Consider the following 20770-nt stretch of genomic DNA (forward strand, 5'->3'; position numbering starts at 1 on the left):
ATTCCTTATTGTCTTTCCATCTCTCTCTCTCTCTCTCTCTCCTCTCTCACTCACTCACACACACACACTTGCCTGACGTCATCCACCTTGGGACTAGGAGACAGAGCCTGCAACATTTAAAGGGATGGTGTTTGATATTAGTCCTGGGTTTTGGACGAAGAGAGGCGATCTCTCTTGTCGATTCACACCAAAAGCTGGAGTTAACTCAGCGGGACAGGCAGCATCTCTGGAGAACATGGGACAGGTAACAATAGACAATAGGTGCAGGAGGAGGCCATTCGGCCCTTCGAGCCAGCACCGCCATTCAATGTGATCATGGCTGATCATTCTCAATCAGTACCCCGTTCCTGCCTTCTCCCCATACCCCCTGACTCCGCTATCCTTAAGAGCTCTATCCAGCTCTCTCTTGAATGCATTCTCAGAATTGGCCTCCACTGCCTCCTGATGCAGAGAATTCCACAGATTCACAACTGAAAAAGTTTTTCCTCATCTCCGTTCTAAATGGCCTACCCCTTATTCTTAAACTGTGTGTGGCCCCTGGTTCTGGACTCCCCCAACATTGGGAACATGTTTCCTGCCTCTAACGTGTCCAACCCCTTATAATCTTATACGTTTCGATAAGATCCCCTCTCATCCTTCTAAATTCCAGTGTATACAAGCCTTGTCGCTCCAGTCTTTCAACATACGACAGTCCCGCCATTCCGGGAATTAACCTGGTGAACCTACGCTGCACACCCTCAATAGCAAGAATATCCTTCCTCAAATTTGGAGACCAAAACTGCACACAGTACTCCAGGTGCGGTCTCACTAGGGACCTGTACAACTGCACACAGTACTCCAGGTGCGGTCTCACTAGGGCCCTGTACAACTGCACACAGTACTCCAGGTGCGGTCTCACTAGGGCCCTGTACAACTGCACACAGTACTCCAGGTGCGGTCTCACTAGGGCCCTGTACAACTGCACACAGTACTCCAGGTGCGGTCTCACTAGGGCCCTGACGTTTCGGGTCGGGACCCCTCTTCAGATTCTGACCCTAAAACGTCGCTCATCCATGTTCTTGAGAGAGAGAGAGAGAGAGGAGAGAGAAAGAGAGAGATGCCGCTGAGTTACTCCAGCATGTTGTGCCTCTTTTCTATTGTAAACCAGCGTCTGCAGTTCCTTCATTCTAAAACTAGACTAGACTACAGATCAGACACCAAATGCCGGAGTGACTCAGCTGGACGGGCAGCATCTCTGGAGAGAAGAGCATGTTTCGGGTCGAGACCCTTCTTCAGACTTGGCATGGAACCATGGGCTCCACCGCTGGTCCGCGCCGCCTTGCCGAACCACCGGGGGCGCCGTTGACGTCGCCACGTCCAAATGGCCACACAAAATGGCGGGCGGTGTTGCCTTTTCATCTCGAAAGGCCCCCCCCTCTGATTAGGCCATTCGGCCCATTGAATAATTGGATTGAATTGAATGCAATAAATTTTATTAGCCAAGGATGTACACACACAAGGAATTGGCCTTGGCAAGTAACTCACTACATACAGTAAACAATTATGAATAAAAACATAATTTAAACATGTGAATCTATAAATGAAATAAAATACCAGAGCAAAAGGAGGCTACAGACTTTTGGTCGTTGAGTAGAACAGTAGAGCTGTTTTTATGTCTGGCTGTGGCTGCTTTGACAGTCTGGAGTTGCCTTCTAGGGGGAAGTGCTTCAAAGAGTTTGTGGCCAGAGTGAGAGGGGTCAGAGATAGGGTTTCCAACTGTCCCGTATCAGCCGGACATCCCGTATTTTGGGCTAAATTGGTTTGTCCCGTACAGGACCGCCATTGTCCCGTTTTAGGCCCGGGTGGCGCTGTAGGCCCGGACGCTGTAGGCCCGGACGCCATAGGCCCGGACGCTGTAGGCCCAGACCCTGTAGACCCGGACGCTGTAGGCCCGGACGCTGTAGGCCCGGACACTGTAGGCCCGGACACTGTAGGCCTGGAACTGTAGGCCTGGACGCTGTAGGCCCGGTGGCCGCAGCAGTCCCGGACAGTGTAGGTAGTCGGTGGTGAAGCCTCACTGCGATGGGGCCTAGTCGATGGTGAAGCCTCACTGCGATGGGGCCTGGTCGGTGGTGAAGTCTCACTGCGATGGGGCCTGGTTGGTGGTGAAGCCTCACTGCGATGGGGGCCTGGTCGGTGGTGAAGCCTCACTGCGATGGGGCCTAGGCGGGGTGAAGCCTTGTGGGTCGACTCTCGGTCGACGGTCGATCGAACCCGGGTCTCTGGAGCGGCAGCAACTCTACCCGGCAGCCCAGGTGCCGGTTTAAATCGGAGATAGACACAAAATGCTGGAGTAACTCAGCTGGACAGGCAGCGTCTCTGGAGAGACCGAAGAAGGGTCTCGCCCCCCGAAACATCGCCCGTTCCTTCTCTCCAGAGATGCGGCCTGCCCCGCGGAGTTACTCCAGCGTTTTGTGACCAAACGTCGTTGGCCCGTTTACACGCTGTATCTCCAAAATACAATGAACTAAATACTTCCACAGACTGCCGACGACCAAGATGCAAGATGGAGCTGGTGACAGATGGCGGCTGTCCATGGCAGGAGGACTATCGGCTCGTTGATAATCTCAAGGTGCGTGAGTATCTCAGCGCTGGTCAAGTCCATCTGTGGCTCGACAACCTGTTGTCTGACACAAATAGTGGCCCCTTTACAAAGCTCCCTCGTCATAATGCTTCTGAAAGAACTCCTCAGTAATACGTGTTTGAAGGGAACTGCAGAGGCTGGTTTACACCGAAGATAGACACAAAATGCTGGAGTCACTCAGCGGGGTCAGGCAGCATCTCTGGAGAGAAGCTAGATGCAGGAAAGGTGTTCCCAATGTTGGGGGGAGTACACCAGAGAACCAGGGGCCACAGTCTGCGAATAAAGGGGAGGCCATTTTAAAAACTGAAGTGAGAAAAACTTTTTCACCCAGAGCATTTGTGGAATTCTCTGCCACAGAGGGCAGTGGAGGCCGATTCACTGGATGGATTTAAGAGAGAGTTAGATAGAGCTTCAGGGGCTAGCGGAATCAAGGGATATGGGAGAAGGCAGGCACGGGTTACTGATTGTGGATGATCAGCCATGATCACAATGAATGGCGGTGCTGGCTTGAAGGGCCGAATGGCCTCCTCCTGCACCTATTTCTACGTTTCTTTGGGTGACGTTTCGGGTCGAGACCCTTCTGCAGACTGAGAGTCAGGGGAGAGGGAAGTATATGGATAAGGAAGTGTAAGGTGTGAAAAACAGGACAAAGGGATTGGGGATCAAGGAACATGTAGAATAGATCATTGTTAGCTGGGAGAAGGTAAGGACAAAGCAGACAGAGATAAAATGTCGTCGGAGGCAGTCAGACTGGTCGGAGAACTGGGAAGGGGGATAGTTCCTTATCTATGTTCCGCTTACTTCCTTGAGCTTTTGGGCGGCACGGTGGCGCAGCGGTAGAGTTGCCGCCTTACAGCGAATGCAGCGCCGGAGACCCGGGTTCCATCCCGACTACGGTCGCTGTCTGTACGGAGTTTGCACGTCCTTCCGTGACCTGCGTGGGTTTTCTCCGAGATCTTCGATTTCCTCCCACACCCCAAAGACGTGCAGGTTTGGAGGTTAATTGGCTTGGTATAACGTAAAAATTGTCCCGAGTGGGTGTAGGATGGTGTTAGTGTGCGGGGATCGCTGGGCGGCGCGGACCCGGTGGGCCGAAGGGCCTGTTTCCGCGCTGTATCTCTAAACTAAAACTAAACTAAACTAATCTCTGCCTCACCTGAAAGGACTGTGGACAGAGTGGAGGGAGGAGGTATAGGGACAGATTTTTAGATTTAGATTTAGATTTAGAGATACAGCGCGGAAACAGGCCCTTCGGCCCACCGGGTCCGCGCCACCCAGCGATCCCCGCACACTAACACTATCCTACACCCACTGGGGACAATTTTTACATTTACCCAGCCAATTTACCTACAAACCGGCCCGTCTTTGGAGTGTGGGAGGAAACCGAAGATCTCGGAGAAAACCCACGCAGGTCACGGGGAGAACGTACAAACTCCGTACAGACGGCGCCCGTAGTCAGGATGGAACCCGAGTCTCCGGCGCTGCATTCGCTGTAAGGCAGCAACTCTACCGTCTGCGCCACCGTGACGCCCTGATGAGTCTGTTCCTCTGATTGAATGGCTACTGTTGGGCGCCCATCCACATTAAACGCGCTGGGACGTCAGCCGTTCAATTGTGAAATGTTGGTGACTCTGTGTACATGCTAACGCATCCCTTCCCACCCAAACCACCTCCTCCCCAGGTACCTTCCCCTGCAACCGCTAGAAGATGCAACACCTGTCCCTCTACCTCCCCCCTCGACTCCGTCCATGGACCCCGACAGCCCTTTGAGGTGAGGCAGTGGTTCACTTGCACCTCCTCCAACCTCATCTACTGTATCCGCTGCTCAAGATGTGGACTCTTATACATCGGCGAGACCAAACGCAGACGGGGCGATCGTTTCGCGGTACACCTTCGCTCAGCCCGCCTGGACCCACCTGATCTCCTGGTTGCCGAACACTTTAATTCCCTTCCCATTCCCACACTGACCTTTCTGTCCTCGGTCTCCTCCATTGTCAGAGTGAGGCTAAACGCAAATTGGAGGAACAGCATCTCATATTTCGCTTGGGCAGCTTGCAGCCCAGCGGTATGAACATTGATTTCTCTCACTTCAGGTAGCCCCGACATTCCCTCTCTCTCTATCCCTCTCCCACCCAAGTCGCACCAGCTTCTCATTTTCACGCTACAAACAGGCTAACAGTGGCCGTTTCCTTTATCATCCTTACGTTTGTGCATATCTTTTATTCATTGTTCCTTATCTCTCCACATCACCGTCTATAGCTCTCACCTCCCTTATCCCTAACCAGTCTGACGAAGGGTCTCGACCCGAAACGTCGCCCGTTCCTTCTCTCCAGAGATGCTGCCCGTCCCGCTGAGTTACTCCAGCTTTTTTGTGGCTGTCATCAGTGGGAAGCCAACGTGTTAGCGGCTAAATAAAGATGGATCGCTTGCTGCGACCCACCGCCCAGACGTCAGCTGAAGGGAGAGCAGATAGATGGTTGGCTATGCTTGTCTTTACTTCCAGCGGAGTTTTGTTTTGTTTAGAGATACAGCGCGGAAACAGGCCCTTCGGCCCACCGGGTTCCGCGCTGCCCAGCGATCCCCGCACACTAACACTATCCTATACACACTGGGGGACAATTTCTACATTTTTACCAAGCCAATTAACGTAGAAACCTGCACGTCTTTGGAGTGTGGGAGGAAACCGAAGATCTCGGAGAAAACCCACGCAGGTCACGGGGAAGAACGTACAAACTCCGTACAGACGGCGCCTGTAGCCGGGATGGAACCCGGGTCTCCGGCGCTGCGTTCGCTGCGAGGCAGCAACTCTACCTCCGCGCCACCGTGACCGCCCACAGCATGAACCGGGCAAAGTGCTCTTGGCCAGTGGGTATTGCACTGCTGTAGAATCTCACCTGAGGCAGTCTTTACTTTCGACTTTCGAGACGCAGCGAGAAAACACCGAGTCCCTGCCGCCCAGCGATCGCCCCGTGCGTTAGTTCGATACGATACGATACAACTTTATTCACCCCGGAGGGAAATTGGTCCGCCGACAACTCACAACACACAGACACACACACACACAACAACAAAGTACACGAAAACTTAAATTAAAAGTGAGAACAAAAAGAAAAAGGCAAGTGACTGTTGGCTGGTTTAACTGGAACAAACAAACAAACAAACGAGCAAGCTTCTCCCCTGGGCAGAGGATTCTAAACCTAGAGTCCCCCTCCTCCCCCACAACGGGCCCTCCATTGTTCTTCCACCGTCCCTCACGGCGCCCCCCCCCCCACGCCGGGTCCTCCATTGTTCTTCACGGTGGCCCCCCCACGCCAGGTCCCACTGTCTTCCCTCCTCCCCCCCCCTCACGCTCATCGACTGCTGAGCGCAGGTCGATCGCGAGGCCCCACCGACACCGAAGCTCCCGCTTCCGCCGAGGTAGAGCAAAGAGAAAGATACCAGCGTGCCGAATACACCGATCAGCCGAAATACCACGACCACCTGCGCTCGGTCCGCCTTAACCAACCTGATCTCCCGGTGGCTGAGCACTTCAACTCCCCTCCCACTCCCAGTCTGACCTTTCTGTCATGGGCCTCCTCCAGTGCCATAGTGAGGCCCACCGCAAATTGGAGGAACAGCACCTCATATTTCGCCTGGGCAGCTTGCAGCCCAGCGGTATGAACATTGACTTCTCCAACTTTAGATAGTTCCTCTGTCCCTCTCTCCCCCTCCCCTTCCCAGATCTCCCTCTATCGTCCTGTCTCCACCTATATCCTTCCTTTGTTCCCCCCCCTGACATCAGTCTGAAGAAGGGTCTCGACCCGAAACGTCGCCCATTCCTAGGAGGAGGGGGAGTTCAACGAGATCTGGGTGTCCTAGTGCATCAGTCAATGAAAGGAAGCATGCAGGTTCAGCAGGCAGTGAAGAAAGCCAATGGAATGTTGGCCTTCGTAACAAGAGGAGTTGAGTATAGGAGCAAAGAGGTCCTTCTACAGTTGTACCGGGCCCTGGTGAGACCGCACCTGGAGTACTGTGTGCAGTTTTGGTCTCCAAATTTGAGGAAGGATATTCTTGCTATGGAGGGCGTGCAGCGTAGGTTCACTAGATTAATTCCCGGAATGGCGGGACTGTCGTATGTTGAAAGGCTGGAGCGATTGGGCTTGTATACACTGGAATTTAGAAGGATGAGGGGGGATCTTATTGAAACATATAAGATAATTAGGGGATTGGACACATTAGAGGCAGATAACATGTTCCCAATGTTGGGGGAGTCCAGAACAAGGGGCCACAGTTTGAGAATAAGGGGTAGGCCATTTAGAACGGAGATGAGGAAGAACTTTTTCAGTCAGAGGGTGGTGAAGGTGTGGAATTCTCTGCCTCAGAAGGCAGTGGAGGCCAGTTCGTTGGATGCTTTCAAGAGAGAGCTGGATAGAGCTCTTAAGGATAGCGGAGTGAGGGGGTATGGGGAGAAGGCAGGAACGGGGTACTGATTGATAGTGATCAGCCATGATCGCATTGAATGGCGGTGCTGGCTCGAAGGGCTGAATGGCCTACTCCTGCACCTATTGTCTATTGTCTATTGTCTATTGTCATGAGATGCTGCCTGACCTGCTGAGTTACTCCAGCATTTTGTGAATAAATACCTTCGATTTGTACCAGCATCTGCAGTTATTTTCTTATATTATGACCACCTGCCTAATCTGCTGTTGGTCCTCCGTGTGCAGCCCCATACGCAGCAGGGTGCGATGCACTGTGTATTGTGACACATTCCTCCCGTGACCACCATTAACATTTTCTGTGACTTGTGCCACAGTCGACCTTCTGTCGGTTCGGATCAGACGGGATAGCCTTCCTTGCCCTCACACATCGATGAGCCTTGGGCGCCCAACACCCTGTCTGTCGCCGGTTTGTGGTTTGACCCTCCTCGGACCACTGTTGGTCGGTACTCACCACTGCTGACCGGGAGCACCCCACAAGCCTTGCCGTTTCAGAGATGTTCTGACCCAGTCGTCTGGTCATAACAATTTGGCCCTTGTCAAAGCCGCTCAGGTCTTTACTCCTGCCCATTTCTGCTGCATCTAACACATCAAGGCACGGTGGCGCAGCGGCAGAGTTGCTGCCTTACAGCGAATGCAGCGCCAGAGACTGAGGTTCGATCCTGACTACGGGCGCCGTCTGTACGGAGTTTGTACGTTCTCCCCGTGACCTGCATGGGTTTTCTCCGAGATCTTCGGTTTCCTCCCACACTCCAAAGACGTGCAGGTTTGTAGGTTAATTGGCCGGGCAAATGTAAAAATTGTCCCTAGTGTGTGTAGGATAGTGTTAGTGTGCGGGGGTCGCTGGTCGGCGCGGACCCGGTGGGCCGAAGGGCCTGTTTATGCGCTGTATCTCTAAAATCTAAAAACCTAAAAATCAACTACAAGAGAACTGACTGTTCACTTGCTGCCTAATATATCCCACCCCTTGACAGGTGCCATTGTAGTTCAATCCTACACACAGTTTACAATTTACAGAAACCAATCAACACTACATTGCACATCTGAAGGGTCAGGCAGCATCTCTGGAGAACATGGGCAGGTACAAAGTGCTGGAGTAACTCAGCGTGTCAGGCAGCATCTCTGGAGAACATGGACAGGTACAAAGTGCTGGAGAAACTCAGCGGGTCGGGCAGCATGTCTGGAGAACGTGGACAGGTACAAAGTGCTGGAGAAACTCAGTGGGTCAGGCAGCATCTCTGGAGAACATGGACAGGTACAAAGTGCTGGAGAAACTCAGCGGGTCGGGCAGCATGTCTGGAGAACGTGGACAGGTACAAAGTGCTGGAGAAACTCAGTGGGTTGGGCAGCATGTCTGGAGAACGTGGACAGGTACAAAGTGCTGGAGTAACTCAGCGGGTCAGGCAGCATCTCTGGAGAACGTGGACAGGTACAAAGTGCTGGAGTCACTCAGCGGGTCGGGCAGCATCTCTGGAGAACGTGGATAGGTGACATTTCGGGTTGGAACACAAATGTTATCTATTGTGTTTACAGAGGCCTGTTGTGCTGCAGCCTATTGTGTTTACAGAGGCCTGTTGTTGGTACATGTGACAATTAAACTTGCTTAGAAAGGAACTGCGGATGCCAGTTTACACCGAAGATAGACACAAAAAGCTGGAGTAACTCAGCTGGTCAGGCAGCATCTCTAGAGAGAAGGAACAGGTGACGTTTCTGGTCGAGACCCTGCTTCCAAAACCGACTGCAGCATTTTGTGTCCATCTCGGATTTAGTTTTTGTTTTGTCAGGCGAGAGGGAAATGAGAGATCTAGAAGAGGCAGGGAACAAACAAATGAAAGCTATGCAAAAGGCCTCGACCCGAAATGTCACCCATTCCTTCTCTCCCGAGATGCTGCCTGTCCCGCTGAGTAACTCCAGCTTGTTATGTTTATATTCGATGATCAAGGAAAAGTGGAGCTCACAATGGTCCATTGTTGGCTGTGGGGAAGGTGATAACGAGTGGATACAGCCAGTGAAACTCAATGGGACGACAGTGAAACTAGTACAACGACTAGGGTTGGGGGAGGGACGGAGAGAGAGGGAGAGGAGATGCAAGGGTTACTTGAAGTTAGAGAAACACACATTGCCACACTGGTGGGTAAGGCAAGGCAGCGCCTTTACCACCTCAGACAGCTGAGGAAATTCAGAGTCTCTCTGAGGATCCTTCAGTGCTTCTACTCTGGGGCTGTAGAGAGCATCCTGTCCGGGAACATCTCAATCTGGTTTGGGAACAGCTCTGCCCAGGACAGGATGGCCCTGCAGAGAGTAGTGCGTTCGGCTGAACACACCATGGGAACTACACTCGCCCCCCTGCAGGACCTATACATCAGGAGGTGCAGATCCAGAGCCAGCAACATTATGGGGGACCGCTACCACCCCGGCAACGGACTGTTCCAGCTGCTATGGTCAGGCAAACGCCTCCGCTGTCACGCTGTGAAAACAGAGAGGATGAGACGGAGTTTCTTCCCACAGGCCATCAGGACTTTTAACTCCCATATCACCAGGGACTCATTTAATTTACTGTATTAATTTATTTTTTGTGTTAAAAAATGTATTATCATATCATATCATATCATATATATACAGCCGGAAACAGGCCTTTTCGGCCCACCAAGTCCGTGCCGCCCAGCGATCCCCGTACATTAACACTATCCTACACCCACTAGGGACAATTTTTACATTTACCCAGCCAATTAACCTACATACCTATTCTATTCAGTTTTGTAGTTTAAAACAATCCGCAGGCGTTGCCATTTTCATTTCACTGCACATCTTGTATGTGACAAGTAAACTTAACTTGACTTGACTTGAACTCCGTACAGACAGCACCCGTAGTCGGGATGGAACCCGGGTCTCCGGCGCTGTAAGGCAACTGTCATATGTTGAAAGACTGGAGCGACTAGGCTTGTATACACTGGAATTTAGAAGGATGAGAGGAGATCTTATCGAAACGTATAAGATTATTAAGGGGTTGGACACGTTAGAGGCAGGAAACATGTTCCCAATGTTGGGGGAGTCCAGAACCAGGGGCCACAGTTTAAGAATAAGGGTTAGGCCATTTAGAACTGAGATGAGGAAACACTTTTTCAGTCAGAGAGTTGTGAATCTGTGGAATTCTCTGCCTCAGAAGGGAGTGGAGGCCAATTCTGTGAATGCATTCAAGAGAGAGCTGGATAGAGCTGTTAAGGATAGCGGAGTCAGGGGGTATGGGGAGAAGGCAGGAACGGGGTACTGATTGAGAATGATCAGCCATGATCACATTGAATGGCGGTGCGTACAGGCTCGAAGGGCCGAATGGCCTCCTCCTGCACCTATTGTCTATTGTCTATTGTCTAAGGCAGCAACTCTACCGCCGTGCCGCCCGTTTAAGCCAAACTCTGCAGTTCCTTCCTACACCACAAACCCAAATGATTTTTCTGCACGGCTAAAATAAATAATGCAACATCCCCTTTAAGAGATGATTCCCCCCTTTATCTGCATCACAACAAAAGAGCCTCGGCGGGTTTGGTTTCCCTGTGAGGAGGAGGGATTGAGGGTGTTTCATGGAGCGCCGATGACGGAGCAGCGACTTTGATGCTCTGTCCATCATGGGTACTGACCTCCCCGTCATCAAAGGGATCTACAAGGTTCTGCCATAAAGACCCTTCTTCTCAACCCGAAACATCACCTAAGTATAGGAGCAAAGAGGTCCTTCTGCAGTTGTACAGGTCCCTAGTGAGACCGCACCTGGAGTACTGTGTGCAGTTGTACAGGGCCCTAGTGAGACCGCACCTGGAGTACTGTGCGCAGTTGTACAGGTCCCTAGTGAGACCGCACCTGGAGTACTGTGCGCAGTTTTGGTCTCCAAATTTGTGGAAGGATATTCTTGCTATTGAGGGCGTGCAGTGTAGGTTTACTAGGTTAATTCCCGGAATGGCGGGACTGTCGTATGTTGAAAGACTGGAGCGACTGGGCTTGTATACACTGGAATTTAGATGTCAACTTATTTACATCGGCGAAACCAAACGCAGGCTCGGCGATCGTTTCGCTCAACACCTTCGCTCAGTCCGCCTTAACCAACCTGATCTCCCGGTGGCTCAGCACTTCAACTCCCCCTCCCACTCCCAGTCTGACCTTTCTGTCATGGGCCTCCTCCAGTGCCATAGTGAGGCCCAACAGAAATTGGAGGAATAGCACCTCATATTTCGCCTGGGCAGCTTGCAGCCCAGCGGTATGAACATGGACTTCTCCAACTTTAGATAGTTCCTCTGTCCCTCTCTCCCCCTCCCCCTTCCCAGTTCTCCCTCTATCTTCCTGTCTTCACCTATATCCTTCCTTTGTCCCGGCCCCCTGACATCAGTCTGAAGAAGGGTCTCGACCCGAAACATCACCCATTCCTTCTCTCCTGAGATATTACCTGATCCGCTGAGTTACTCCAGCATTTTGTGAAACCACCGATTGATAGAACATTTGCAGCATCTTGCTGCAGACGTTGAAAGAGCAGAGCCTCCTCAGAAAGTCACAGCCTCAGAATTAAAGGACGTTCCTTTAGGAGATGAGGAAGAATTTATTTAGTCAGAGGGTGGTGAATCTGTGGAATTCATTGCCACAGAGAGCTGTGGAAGCCAACTCAGTGGATATTTTTAAGGAAGAGTTAGATAGATTCTCGATTAGTGTGGGTGTCAGGGGTTATGGGGATAAGGTAGGAGAATGGGGTTAGGAGGGAAAGATTGATTGAATGGGGGAATGTAGACTTGATGGACTGAATGGCCCAATTCTGCTCCTATCACTTATGACCTTGTGGCGCCAGCAATGGCTGCCTCGCCAACAGTCTGTGTGTCTTTTCCTTCTTTGTGTTTTAAGTGTATGTGTTAAGTGTATGTTTTTAGTGTTCTTTAGCTTGTTTCATGTGGGGGGGGGGGGGTTGGGGGAAACTTTTTCAAATCTTTAACCTCGATGGAGATGCGATTTTTTCCCCGTATCGTATCTCCATCCGCACTGCGGCCCAACGTCGAGGAGTTGGTGGCCTTTGCTTGAGAGCGATTTTCGAGAGCTGTGTCGCGGGGAGTCTCATTTGTTAACTTCGCAGAGCCCGCAATCCCTTTGCCAGGGGTCGACATCGGAGCTCCAGACATGGGTGCCTGCGGACTCAACATCGCGGAGCTCACGGTCTCTGGTCAGAGACCAACTTCGGGAACTCCAAGCTGCAGGAGCTTCGACCGCCCGGAAGCTAGATAGAGCTCTTAAGGATAGCGGAGTCAGGGGGTATGGTGAGAAGGCAGGAACGGGGTACTGATTGAGAATGATCAGCCATGATCACATTGAATGGCGGTGCTGGCTCGAAGGGCCGAATGGCCTCCTCCTGCACCTATTGTCTATTGTCTATGGAAGTGGGGGCTTTGATCGCCCCAACGCGGGATCTTCGATCGCCCCAATGCGGGATCTTCGATCGCCCCGACATGGGATCTTCGATCGCCCCGACAAGGGTGCTTCCATCGCCCCGACGTGGGATCTTCGATCGCCCCAATACGGGATCTTCGATCGCTCCGACGCAGGGGTTCGATCGCCCCGACACAGGATCTTCGATCGCCCCGACGCGGGATCTTCGATCGCTCCGACAAGGGTGCTTCCATCGCCCCGACGTGGGATCTTCGATCGCCCCAATACGGGATCTTCGATCGCCCCGACGCAGGGGTTCGATCGCCCCGACACAGGATCTTCGATCGCCCCGACAAGGGGGCTTCCATCGCCCCGACGTGGGATCTTCGATCGCCCCAATACGGGATCTTCGATCGCCCCGACGCGGGGGTTCGATCGCCCCGACACAGGATCTTCGATCGCCCCGACGCGGGATCTTCGATCGCCCCGACGCGGGATCTTCGATCGCCCCACCGCGGGATCTTCGATCGCTCCAACGCGGGATCTTCGATTGCCCCACCGCGGGATCTTCGACCACCCCAACACAAGGGCTTCGATCGCCCCAACGCAGGGGCTTTGACCGCCCCGACACGGGGGCTTCGTGGGAGAATAAAGAGGAAGAAGCTTGGACTTTTTTGCCTTCCATCACAGTGAGGAATGTGGGGAATCCGCTGTGATGGATGTTTGTGTTAACTTTTATGTAGTTGTGTGTCTTGTTGCTTTTTTTCCCGTATGGCTGTATGATAATTCACATATCACCGTCCCTTAACTGGTAGACGAGACAATAACAGACTTTTCAGAAACCTTATGGGCCATTTGTCGCTCACCTGCGTCGTGGATCTGACTTCGTGGCAGCCGGGCCCGGCAACGGCGGCACTGCGCCTGCGCCACCAGCGCACCCCAACCTGCTGGCTCTTGGCGTTGCTTTTAAGAGGTCGCGATTGCGTCACGCAGGGCGCACCCCAACCTGCTGGCTCTGACTGACACCACCCCAGACCAATCGTAGGTCGGGATCGAGGGGGGATGGGGGCGGGACGTGGGCGGCGGTTGGGTTGAGAGGTCGCGATGACGTTACGCCGGGCGCACCCCAACCTGCTGGCGCTGACTGACACCACCCCGGACCAATCGCGGCCGGGGGACGGGACGTGGGCGGCGGTTGGGGTTTGGTTGAGAGGTCGCGATGACGTCACGCCGTGCGCAACCCAACCTGCTGGCCCTGACTGACACCACCCCGGGCCAATCGCAGGTCGGAATCGCGGCCGGGGGAGGGGCGGGGCGGGACGTGGGCGGCGGTTGGGGTTTGGTTGAGAGGTCGCGGACGGCCCCCTCGCCGCCGCCGCCGCGCGGTGGGCGGGAAGAGGGAGAGGAGTGAAGGCGACGGCGGACAACAACATGGCTCAACAAGGCGGCTACCGGCAGCGTGAGTCACCCCAGAGAGGCAGGGGCAGGGAGATAGAGAGCAGATAGAGAGGGGTGAGGGGAGGAGTAGGTGGTAGGATGAGGGGAGGAGGGGTGAGGGGGCATGGGTGAGGGGGACAGGGGTAAAGGGAGGTGTGGTGTGAGGGGAGGAGGGGTGAGGGGGTGAGGGGAGGAGGGGTGAGGGGAGGAGGGAGGAGGGGTGAGGGGAGGAGGGGTGAGGGGAGGAGGGGTGAGGGGAGGAGGGAGGAGGGGTGAGGGGAGGAGGGGTGAGGGGGTGAGGGGAGGAGGGGTGAGGGGAGGAGGGGTGAGGGGAGGAGGGGTGAGGGGGTGAGGGGAGGAGGGGTGAGGGGGGGTGAGGGGAGGAGGGGTGAGGGGAGGAGGGGTGAGGGGGTGAGGGGAGGAGGGGTGAGGGGAGGAGGGGTGAGGGGAGGAGGGGTGAGGAGAGGAGGGGTGAGGGGAGGAGGGAGGAGGGGTGAGGGGAGGAGGGAGGAGGGGTGAGGGGAGGAGGGAGGAGGGGTGAGGGGAGGAGGGGTGAGGGGGGGTGAGGGGAGGAGGGGTGAGGGGAGGAGGGGTGAGGGGAGGAGGGAGGAGGGGTGAGGGGAGGAGGGAGGAGGGGTGAGGGGAGGAGGGGTGAGGGGGTGAGGGGAGGAGGGGTGAGGGGAGGAGGGGTGAGGGGAGGAGGGGTGAGGGGGTGAGGGGAGGAGGGGTGAGGGGGGGTGAGGGGAGGAGGGGTGAGGGGAGGAGGGGTGAGGGGAGGAGGGAGGAGGGGTGAGGGGAGGAGGGAGGAGGGGTGAGGGGAGGAGGGGTGAGGGGGTGAGGGGAGGAGGGGTGAGGAGAGGAGGGGTGAGGGGAGGAGGGGTGAGGGGGTGAGGGGAGGAGGGGTGAGGGGGTGAGGGGAGGAGGGGTGAGGGGGTGAGGGGAGGAGGGGTGAGGGGAGGAGGGGTGAGGGGAGGAGGGGTGAGGAGAGGAGGGGTGAGGGGGTGAGGGGAGGAGGGGTGAGGAGAGGAGGGGTGAGGGGGTGAGGGGAGGAGGGGTGAGGAGAGGAGGGGTGAGGAGAGGAGGGGTGAGGGGGTGAGGGGAGGAGGGGTGAGGGGAGGAGGGGTGAGGAGAGGAGGGGTGAGGGGGTGAGGGGAGGAGGGGTGAGGAGAGGAGGGGTGAGGGGGTGAGGGGAGGAGGGGTGAGGAGAGGAGGGGTGAGGAGAGGAGGGGTGAGGGGGTGAGGGGAGGAGGGGTGAGGGGGTGAGGGGTGAGGGGGTGAGGGGAGGAGGGGTGAGGGGGTGAGGGGAGGAGGGGTGAGGAGAGGAGGGGTGAGGAGAGGAGGGGTGAGGGGGTGAGGGGAGGAGGGGTGAGGAGAGGAGGGGTGAGGGGGTGAGGGGAGGAGGGGTGAGGGGAGGAGGGGGTGAGGGGAGGAGGGGTGAGGAGAGGAGGGGTGAGGGGGTGAGGGGAGGAGGGGTGAGGAGAGGAGGGGTGAGGAGAGGAGGGGTGAGGGGGTGAGGGGAGGAGGGGTGAGGGGAGGAGGGGTGAGGAGAGGAGGGGTGAGGGGGTGAGGGGAGGAGGGGTGAGGAGAGGAGGGGTGAGGGGGTGAGGGGAGGAGGGGTGAGGGGAGGAGGGGTGAGGGGAGGAGGGGTGAGGAGAGGAGGGGTGAGGGGGTGAGGGGAGGAGGGGTGAGGAGAGGAGGGGTGAGGGGGTGAGGGGAGGAGGGGTGAGGAGAGGAGGGGTGAGGGGGTGAGGGGAGGAGGGGTGAGGGGAGGAGGGGTGAGGAGAGGAGGGGTGAGGGGAGGAGGGGTGAGGAGGGGTGAGGAGAGGAGGTGTGATGTGAGGGGAGGAGGTGTGATGTGAGGGGAGGAGGGGTGAGGGGAGGAGGGGTGAGGGGAGGAGGGGTGAGGAGAGGAGGGGTGAGGGGAGGAGGGGTGAGGAGAGGAGGGGTGAGGGGTGAGGGGAGGAGGGGTGAGGGAGTAGGTGGTAGGATGAGGGGGCATGGTTGAGGTGAGGGGGACAGGGGTAAGGGGGTGAGAGGAGATGTGATGTGAGGGGAGGAGGGGTGAGAGGAGAGGAGGGTGGCAAGCTGAGGGGGGGGGCAGGAGTGACCAGGGGTAGGGGTGGAAGGAGGTGAGGGGAAGTACAGATGGAGGGCAGGAGATGAGGGGAAAGTAGGGGTGAGGGGAGGAGATGTGAGGGTGAGGCGAGGAGGTGTGAGGGGAGGAGGTGTGATGTGAGGGGGACAGGGGTAAAGGGAGGTGTGAGGGGAGGAGGTGTGAGGGGAGGAGGGGAGGGGTAAGAGGAAGGGTAGGGGTGAGTGGAGGAGGGACAGGGGCAGGCAGATAGAGAGCAAGAGGGGTGAGGGTGGCGAGCTCTGAGGTGAGGCGAAGGGGGAGGAGGGGGAGGGGTGGAAGGAGGTGAGGAGGTGAGCATACAGCTGGAGGGCAGGAGATGAGGGGAGAGTAGGAGTGAGGGGAGGAGGTGGTAGGATGAGGGGGCATGGGTGAGGGGAGGGGGTAGGGGTGTGGGGAGGAGGGGTGAGGGGAGGAGGACAGGGGTAAGGGGAGGAGGTGTGAGGGGGTAGGGGAGGAGGGGTGAGGGAGGAGGTGGTAGGGTTGGGGGAGGAGGTGTGGGGTGAGGGGAGGAGGGGGTAAGGGGAGGTGTGATGTGAGGGGGGCAGGTGTAAGGGGAGGAGGAGGGAGGGGGGGCAGGGGCAGGCAGATAGCAAGAGGGGTGAGGGACGAGAGGAGGGGAGGGTGGCAAGCTCTGGGGGGAGGAGGGACGAGGGGTAGGGGTGGAAGGAGGTGAGGAGGGGAGCATACAGCTGGAGGGCAGATGAGGGGAGAGTAGGGGTGGAGGGGAGGGAATAGGAGAGGAGGTGTGGGGGTAGGGGAGGAGGAGGTGGTAGGATGAGGGGGCATGGTGGGTGAGGGGAGGGGGTAAGGTTGGGGGAGGAGGTGTGCGGGGAAGGGAATAGGGGTAAGGGGAGGAGGTGGTAGGGGGAAGGGGAGGGAGTGAGGGGAAGAGATAGGAGGAGTGGGAGGGGGTGGGGGGGGAGGGATAATGGAGGTGGTAGGGTGAGGGAAGGAGGTATGAGGGAGTAGGGGTGAGGAGAGGGGCAGGGGTGATGGATAAGAAAAGGGGAGGGATGAGGTGGGGGTTTAGAGGTGCTGAAGAGTGGGGCCAGGGAGGAGGGGTAGAAAGGGGGTGAGGGATGAGGAGGGGAGGGATGGCAGGGGGTGAGGGGAGATGGACAGGGCTTTGGTTGAGGGTTCGCGGACGGCCCCCCGCAGGGTGTTGTGCGGAACCAGCTCGGCAGCTACCCCCCCCCCCAGATGGCTGCATCCCGGGGGGGAGGGAGAAGGGGCATGGATGGGGGAGAAATGCAGGAGGAGAGGAACAGGGAGCAAGAGAGGTAGGGGTGGCAGGGTCTGATAGGAGGGGGTGAAAGGAAGGGAGGAGCAAGAGGGAGGAGGGGAGGGTACGGAATGAGATGAGGGGGGTGAAAGGAGGTGATGGACAAGAGGAGGGGTATAAGGGGAAAGGAGTGAGGGACAAGAGGGAAGGGAGGTGGGGGAGGGAAATAGGGACGAGGGGATGGTTGGAGGGGAGGGCAGGGGGTTAGGGGTAATGGACGAGGATATAGTGGTGAGGGACAGGAGGGCGAGTGATGAGGGACAAGAGGATGGGATGGAAAGCAGGGAATGAGGGGAAGGGGTAATAGAAGTGAAGAGGAGGGTAAGAGTGGGGAGGGGGTTGGAATGGCAGGTGAGGGGAGGATTGAAATGAGGAGGGTTGGAATGGCGGGGAGGAGGGTGAGGGAGGGTTGGAATGGCGGGGGTGAGGGGAGGAGTGTTGGGGATATAGGACAGGTGGGATGGCAGGGGGTGAAAGGGGTGAGGGACTAGGGGGTAGGGGAGAGGGTCAAGACAGGAGGGACGGCAGGGGAGGGGGGAAGGGGTTATGGACAAGAGGAAGGAAGGGATGGCTGGGGGTGAAGGTGAGATAACAGGTTAGGGGTGAGGAGAGAAGCTGAGAGGCACAGGGGAGAGGGGTGCGAGGGGGTGAAAGAGATGAGGGGAGGGTGGGTAATTGACAAGAAGGAGGGGGGTGGGGAGAGAAAGGGGCACGAGGGGAGAGAAAAGGGGGCAAGGAGGATGGTCAGGGAAGGGGAGGGGTGCAAGTGGGAGGAGGGGAAGTGGAGGGGGTGCAAGAGGGTAGAGAAGGGGAGGGGTGCAAGCAAAGGGGAAGGGTGGGAGAGGGAGGAGAATAGTGAATGGGAGTTGTGTAAGTGGGAGGGGGAGGTGCAGGAGGATGTGGGTTGTCGGGGAGGAGGAAGAGGAGAGGAAGGGGGAATAGTGTCTGTTTTGGAATCGGTTGGCCATTTGTCTGATGTGACCTGCCTAATGGAGCCTGCAGAGTCTAGGGGACATTGGTTCCAAAGAGGCACTGACATTAGAAGGCACAGTGGCGCAGCGGTAGAGATGCTGCCTCGCAGCACCAGAGACCTGTGTTTGATCCTGACTATGGGTGCTATCTGTACAGAGTTTGTACGTTCTCCCTGTGACCAGGTGGGTTTTTGCCGGGTACTCCGGTCTCCTCGCACACCAAAGACATACAAGTTTGTAGGTTAAATAATATAAGAAAATAACTGCAGATGCTGGTACAAATCGATTTATTCACAAAATGCTGGAGTAACTCAGCAGGTCAGGCAGCATCTCGGGAGAGAAGGAATGGGTGACGTTTCCACCCAAGTTGTACTAGCTTCAAAGTCGTCTTGTTGGGTCTCATTGTCTGTAACTCGTTTTCACCTAGGCCCGTTTCCTTCATCATTGTTACTTTTTTGCATATCTTTCACTCATTTATTCTGTATCCCTCTACATCACTGTCTATATCTCTCGTTTCCCTTTCCCCTAATTCTCAATCTGAAGAAGGGTCTCGACCCAAATCTCACCTATTCCTTTTCTCCAGAGATGCTGCCTGTCCAGTTGAGTTACTCCAGCTTTTTGTCTCTCTTTGGTTTAAACCTGCATCTGTAGTTCCTTCTTACACATAGTGTATGGGTGATCACTGGTTGGCGTGGATTTGATGGGCCTAAAGGCCTGTTTCCATGCTGTATCTCTAAACTCAACTAAAAAACTTTTTTAAAAAGTGATTATCTATCCTTCCAACGGAAGAATCAAGAGCTTTTAATTGTCACATGTCAATGGAATGATGATTCTCAAGTCAAGTCAATTTTATTTGTATAGCACATTTAAAAACAACCCACGTTGACCAAAGGGCTGTACATCAGTTCAGGTACTAAGAATGAACATACAATGGCACACAAACATAATACCACATACATAAATAGTTCACAGCGCCCCCTCAGAGGGCCTCAAATGCTAGGGAGTAGAAATATGTTTTAAGCCTGGACTTAAAGGAGTCGATGGAGTTCATTCAAAGGGTATTTTATTGTCACGTGTACCAATTAAGGTACAGTGATACTCAATTTACCATACAGCCATTCTAAAGAAAGCAACAATACACACAACTACATAAGTTAACATAAACATTCACCATAGCAGATTCCCCACATTCCTCACTGTGATGGAAGGAAAAAGTCTAATCTTCACTTTTTATTCTCCCGCGGACGGGGCAGTCGAACCATCCGCAGTCGCGGCGATCGAAGCTCCCATGGCTCCTGCGGCCTGGAGCTCCCAAAGTCGGTCCCTAACCAGGGATCGCGAGCTGCACTTTGTTAAGACCGCAGGCTCCCACGTTTGGAGCTCCCGAAGTTGATCCCTGACAAAGGGACAGCCAGGTCCAAGATGTTAGGCCACAGTGCGGATCGAGATATGATACGGAAAGAAAATTGCATCTCCGTTGAAGTAAGAGATTTAAAAAAGTTCCCTCAACCCCCCCCTCCACACATAAAACAAAGCTAAAGAGCACTAAAACATACATTTACACATACTAAAAACAACTCTGAAGAACTGGAGTAGACAGACTTGGCGAGGCAGCCACTGTGGTGCCACACGGTGGTATTAAATCCAGTGATTATAATGATGCAAAACTGAAGTCAATAGTGCAACCATAGACGTACTTCATGGAAGATCATAGTTGCTGAGGTTCGTGCTGTGTAGTTTTCAGGAGCTTGAAAGGTGCTGGGAAGAAGCTGTTCCTGAACTTGGCAGTCGTAGAGAACAGTCTGTGTCGAAAATGATGCCAAGATCAATTCTTATCTGCCTGCACATGATCCATATGTTTAGTTTATTGTCACGTGCACCGAGGTACAGTGAAAAGCTTTTTCTGCGTGCTAGCCAGTCAGTGGAAAGACAATACATAATTACAATTGAGCCATTTACAATGCATAGGTACATGATAAGGGAATAACGTTTAGTGCAAGGTAAAGCCAGCAAATTCCGATCAAGGATAGTCCAAGAGTCACCAAAGAGGTAGTTAGTAGTTCAGCACTGCTCTCTGGTTGTGGTAGGATGATTCAGTTGCCTGATAACAGCTGGGAAGAAACTGTCCCTGAATCTGGAGGCGTGCAAGTCCGCGCCGACCTACGATCCCCGTACACTAGCACTAGCCTACACACTAGGGGCAATTTACAATCTTTATACCGAAGCCAATTAATCTGCAAACCTGTATGTCACTTTGCCGCCTGGCTGCTATCTACCTCAGCTCCTGCTGTTCAGGTTAGTTTATTGTCACGTGTACCGAGGTACAGTGAAAAGCTTTTGTTGTATGCTATCCAGTCAGTAAAAAGACAATACATGATTACCACCGAGCCATTTACAGTGGAGAATTACATGATAAGGGAATAACGTTTAGTGCAAGGTAAAGCCAGCAAAGTC

The 20770-nt window shown here is 54.8% G+C and overlaps 1 protein-coding gene and 1 pseudogene across 4 annotated transcripts in view; one reads left to right on the forward strand and one right to left on the reverse strand.

Annotated features, from left to right (window-relative positions):
• Positions 1-13403, reverse strand: part of LOC144609723 (transmembrane protein 151B pseudogene) — a 45764-nt pseudogene extending 32361 nt beyond the window's left edge. The window contains exon 1 of the transcript XR_013549349.1: positions 13359-13403. The product of XR_013549349.1 is annotated as a transmembrane protein 151B pseudogene (transcript). The remainder of the gene's footprint in view (positions 1-13358) is intronic.
• yif1a (Yip1 interacting factor homolog A (S. cerevisiae)) overlaps positions 2527-20770 on the forward strand; it is a 41508-nt gene continuing 23264 nt past the window's right edge. The window contains exon 1 of one of the 3 annotated variants that reach the window (XM_078428229.1): positions 2527-2611. Coding sequence is in view for 1 of the 3 variants with exons in the window: in XM_078428227.1 (XP_078284353.1) it covers positions 13924-13951 (28 nt within the window). In the remaining 2 variants the exon portion in view is untranslated. Of the gene's footprint in view, positions 2612-13850; positions 13952-20770 lie in introns of those variants that run through there. The other 2 variants (XM_078428228.1, XM_078428227.1) reach the window with 2 other exon arrangements.

Source organism: Rhinoraja longicauda, chromosome 34 (genome assembly GCF_053455715.1).
Source record: "Rhinoraja longicauda isolate Sanriku21f chromosome 34, sRhiLon1.1, whole genome shotgun sequence".
NCBI lineage: Eukaryota > Metazoa > Chordata > Chondrichthyes > Rajiformes > Arhynchobatidae > Rhinoraja > Rhinoraja longicauda.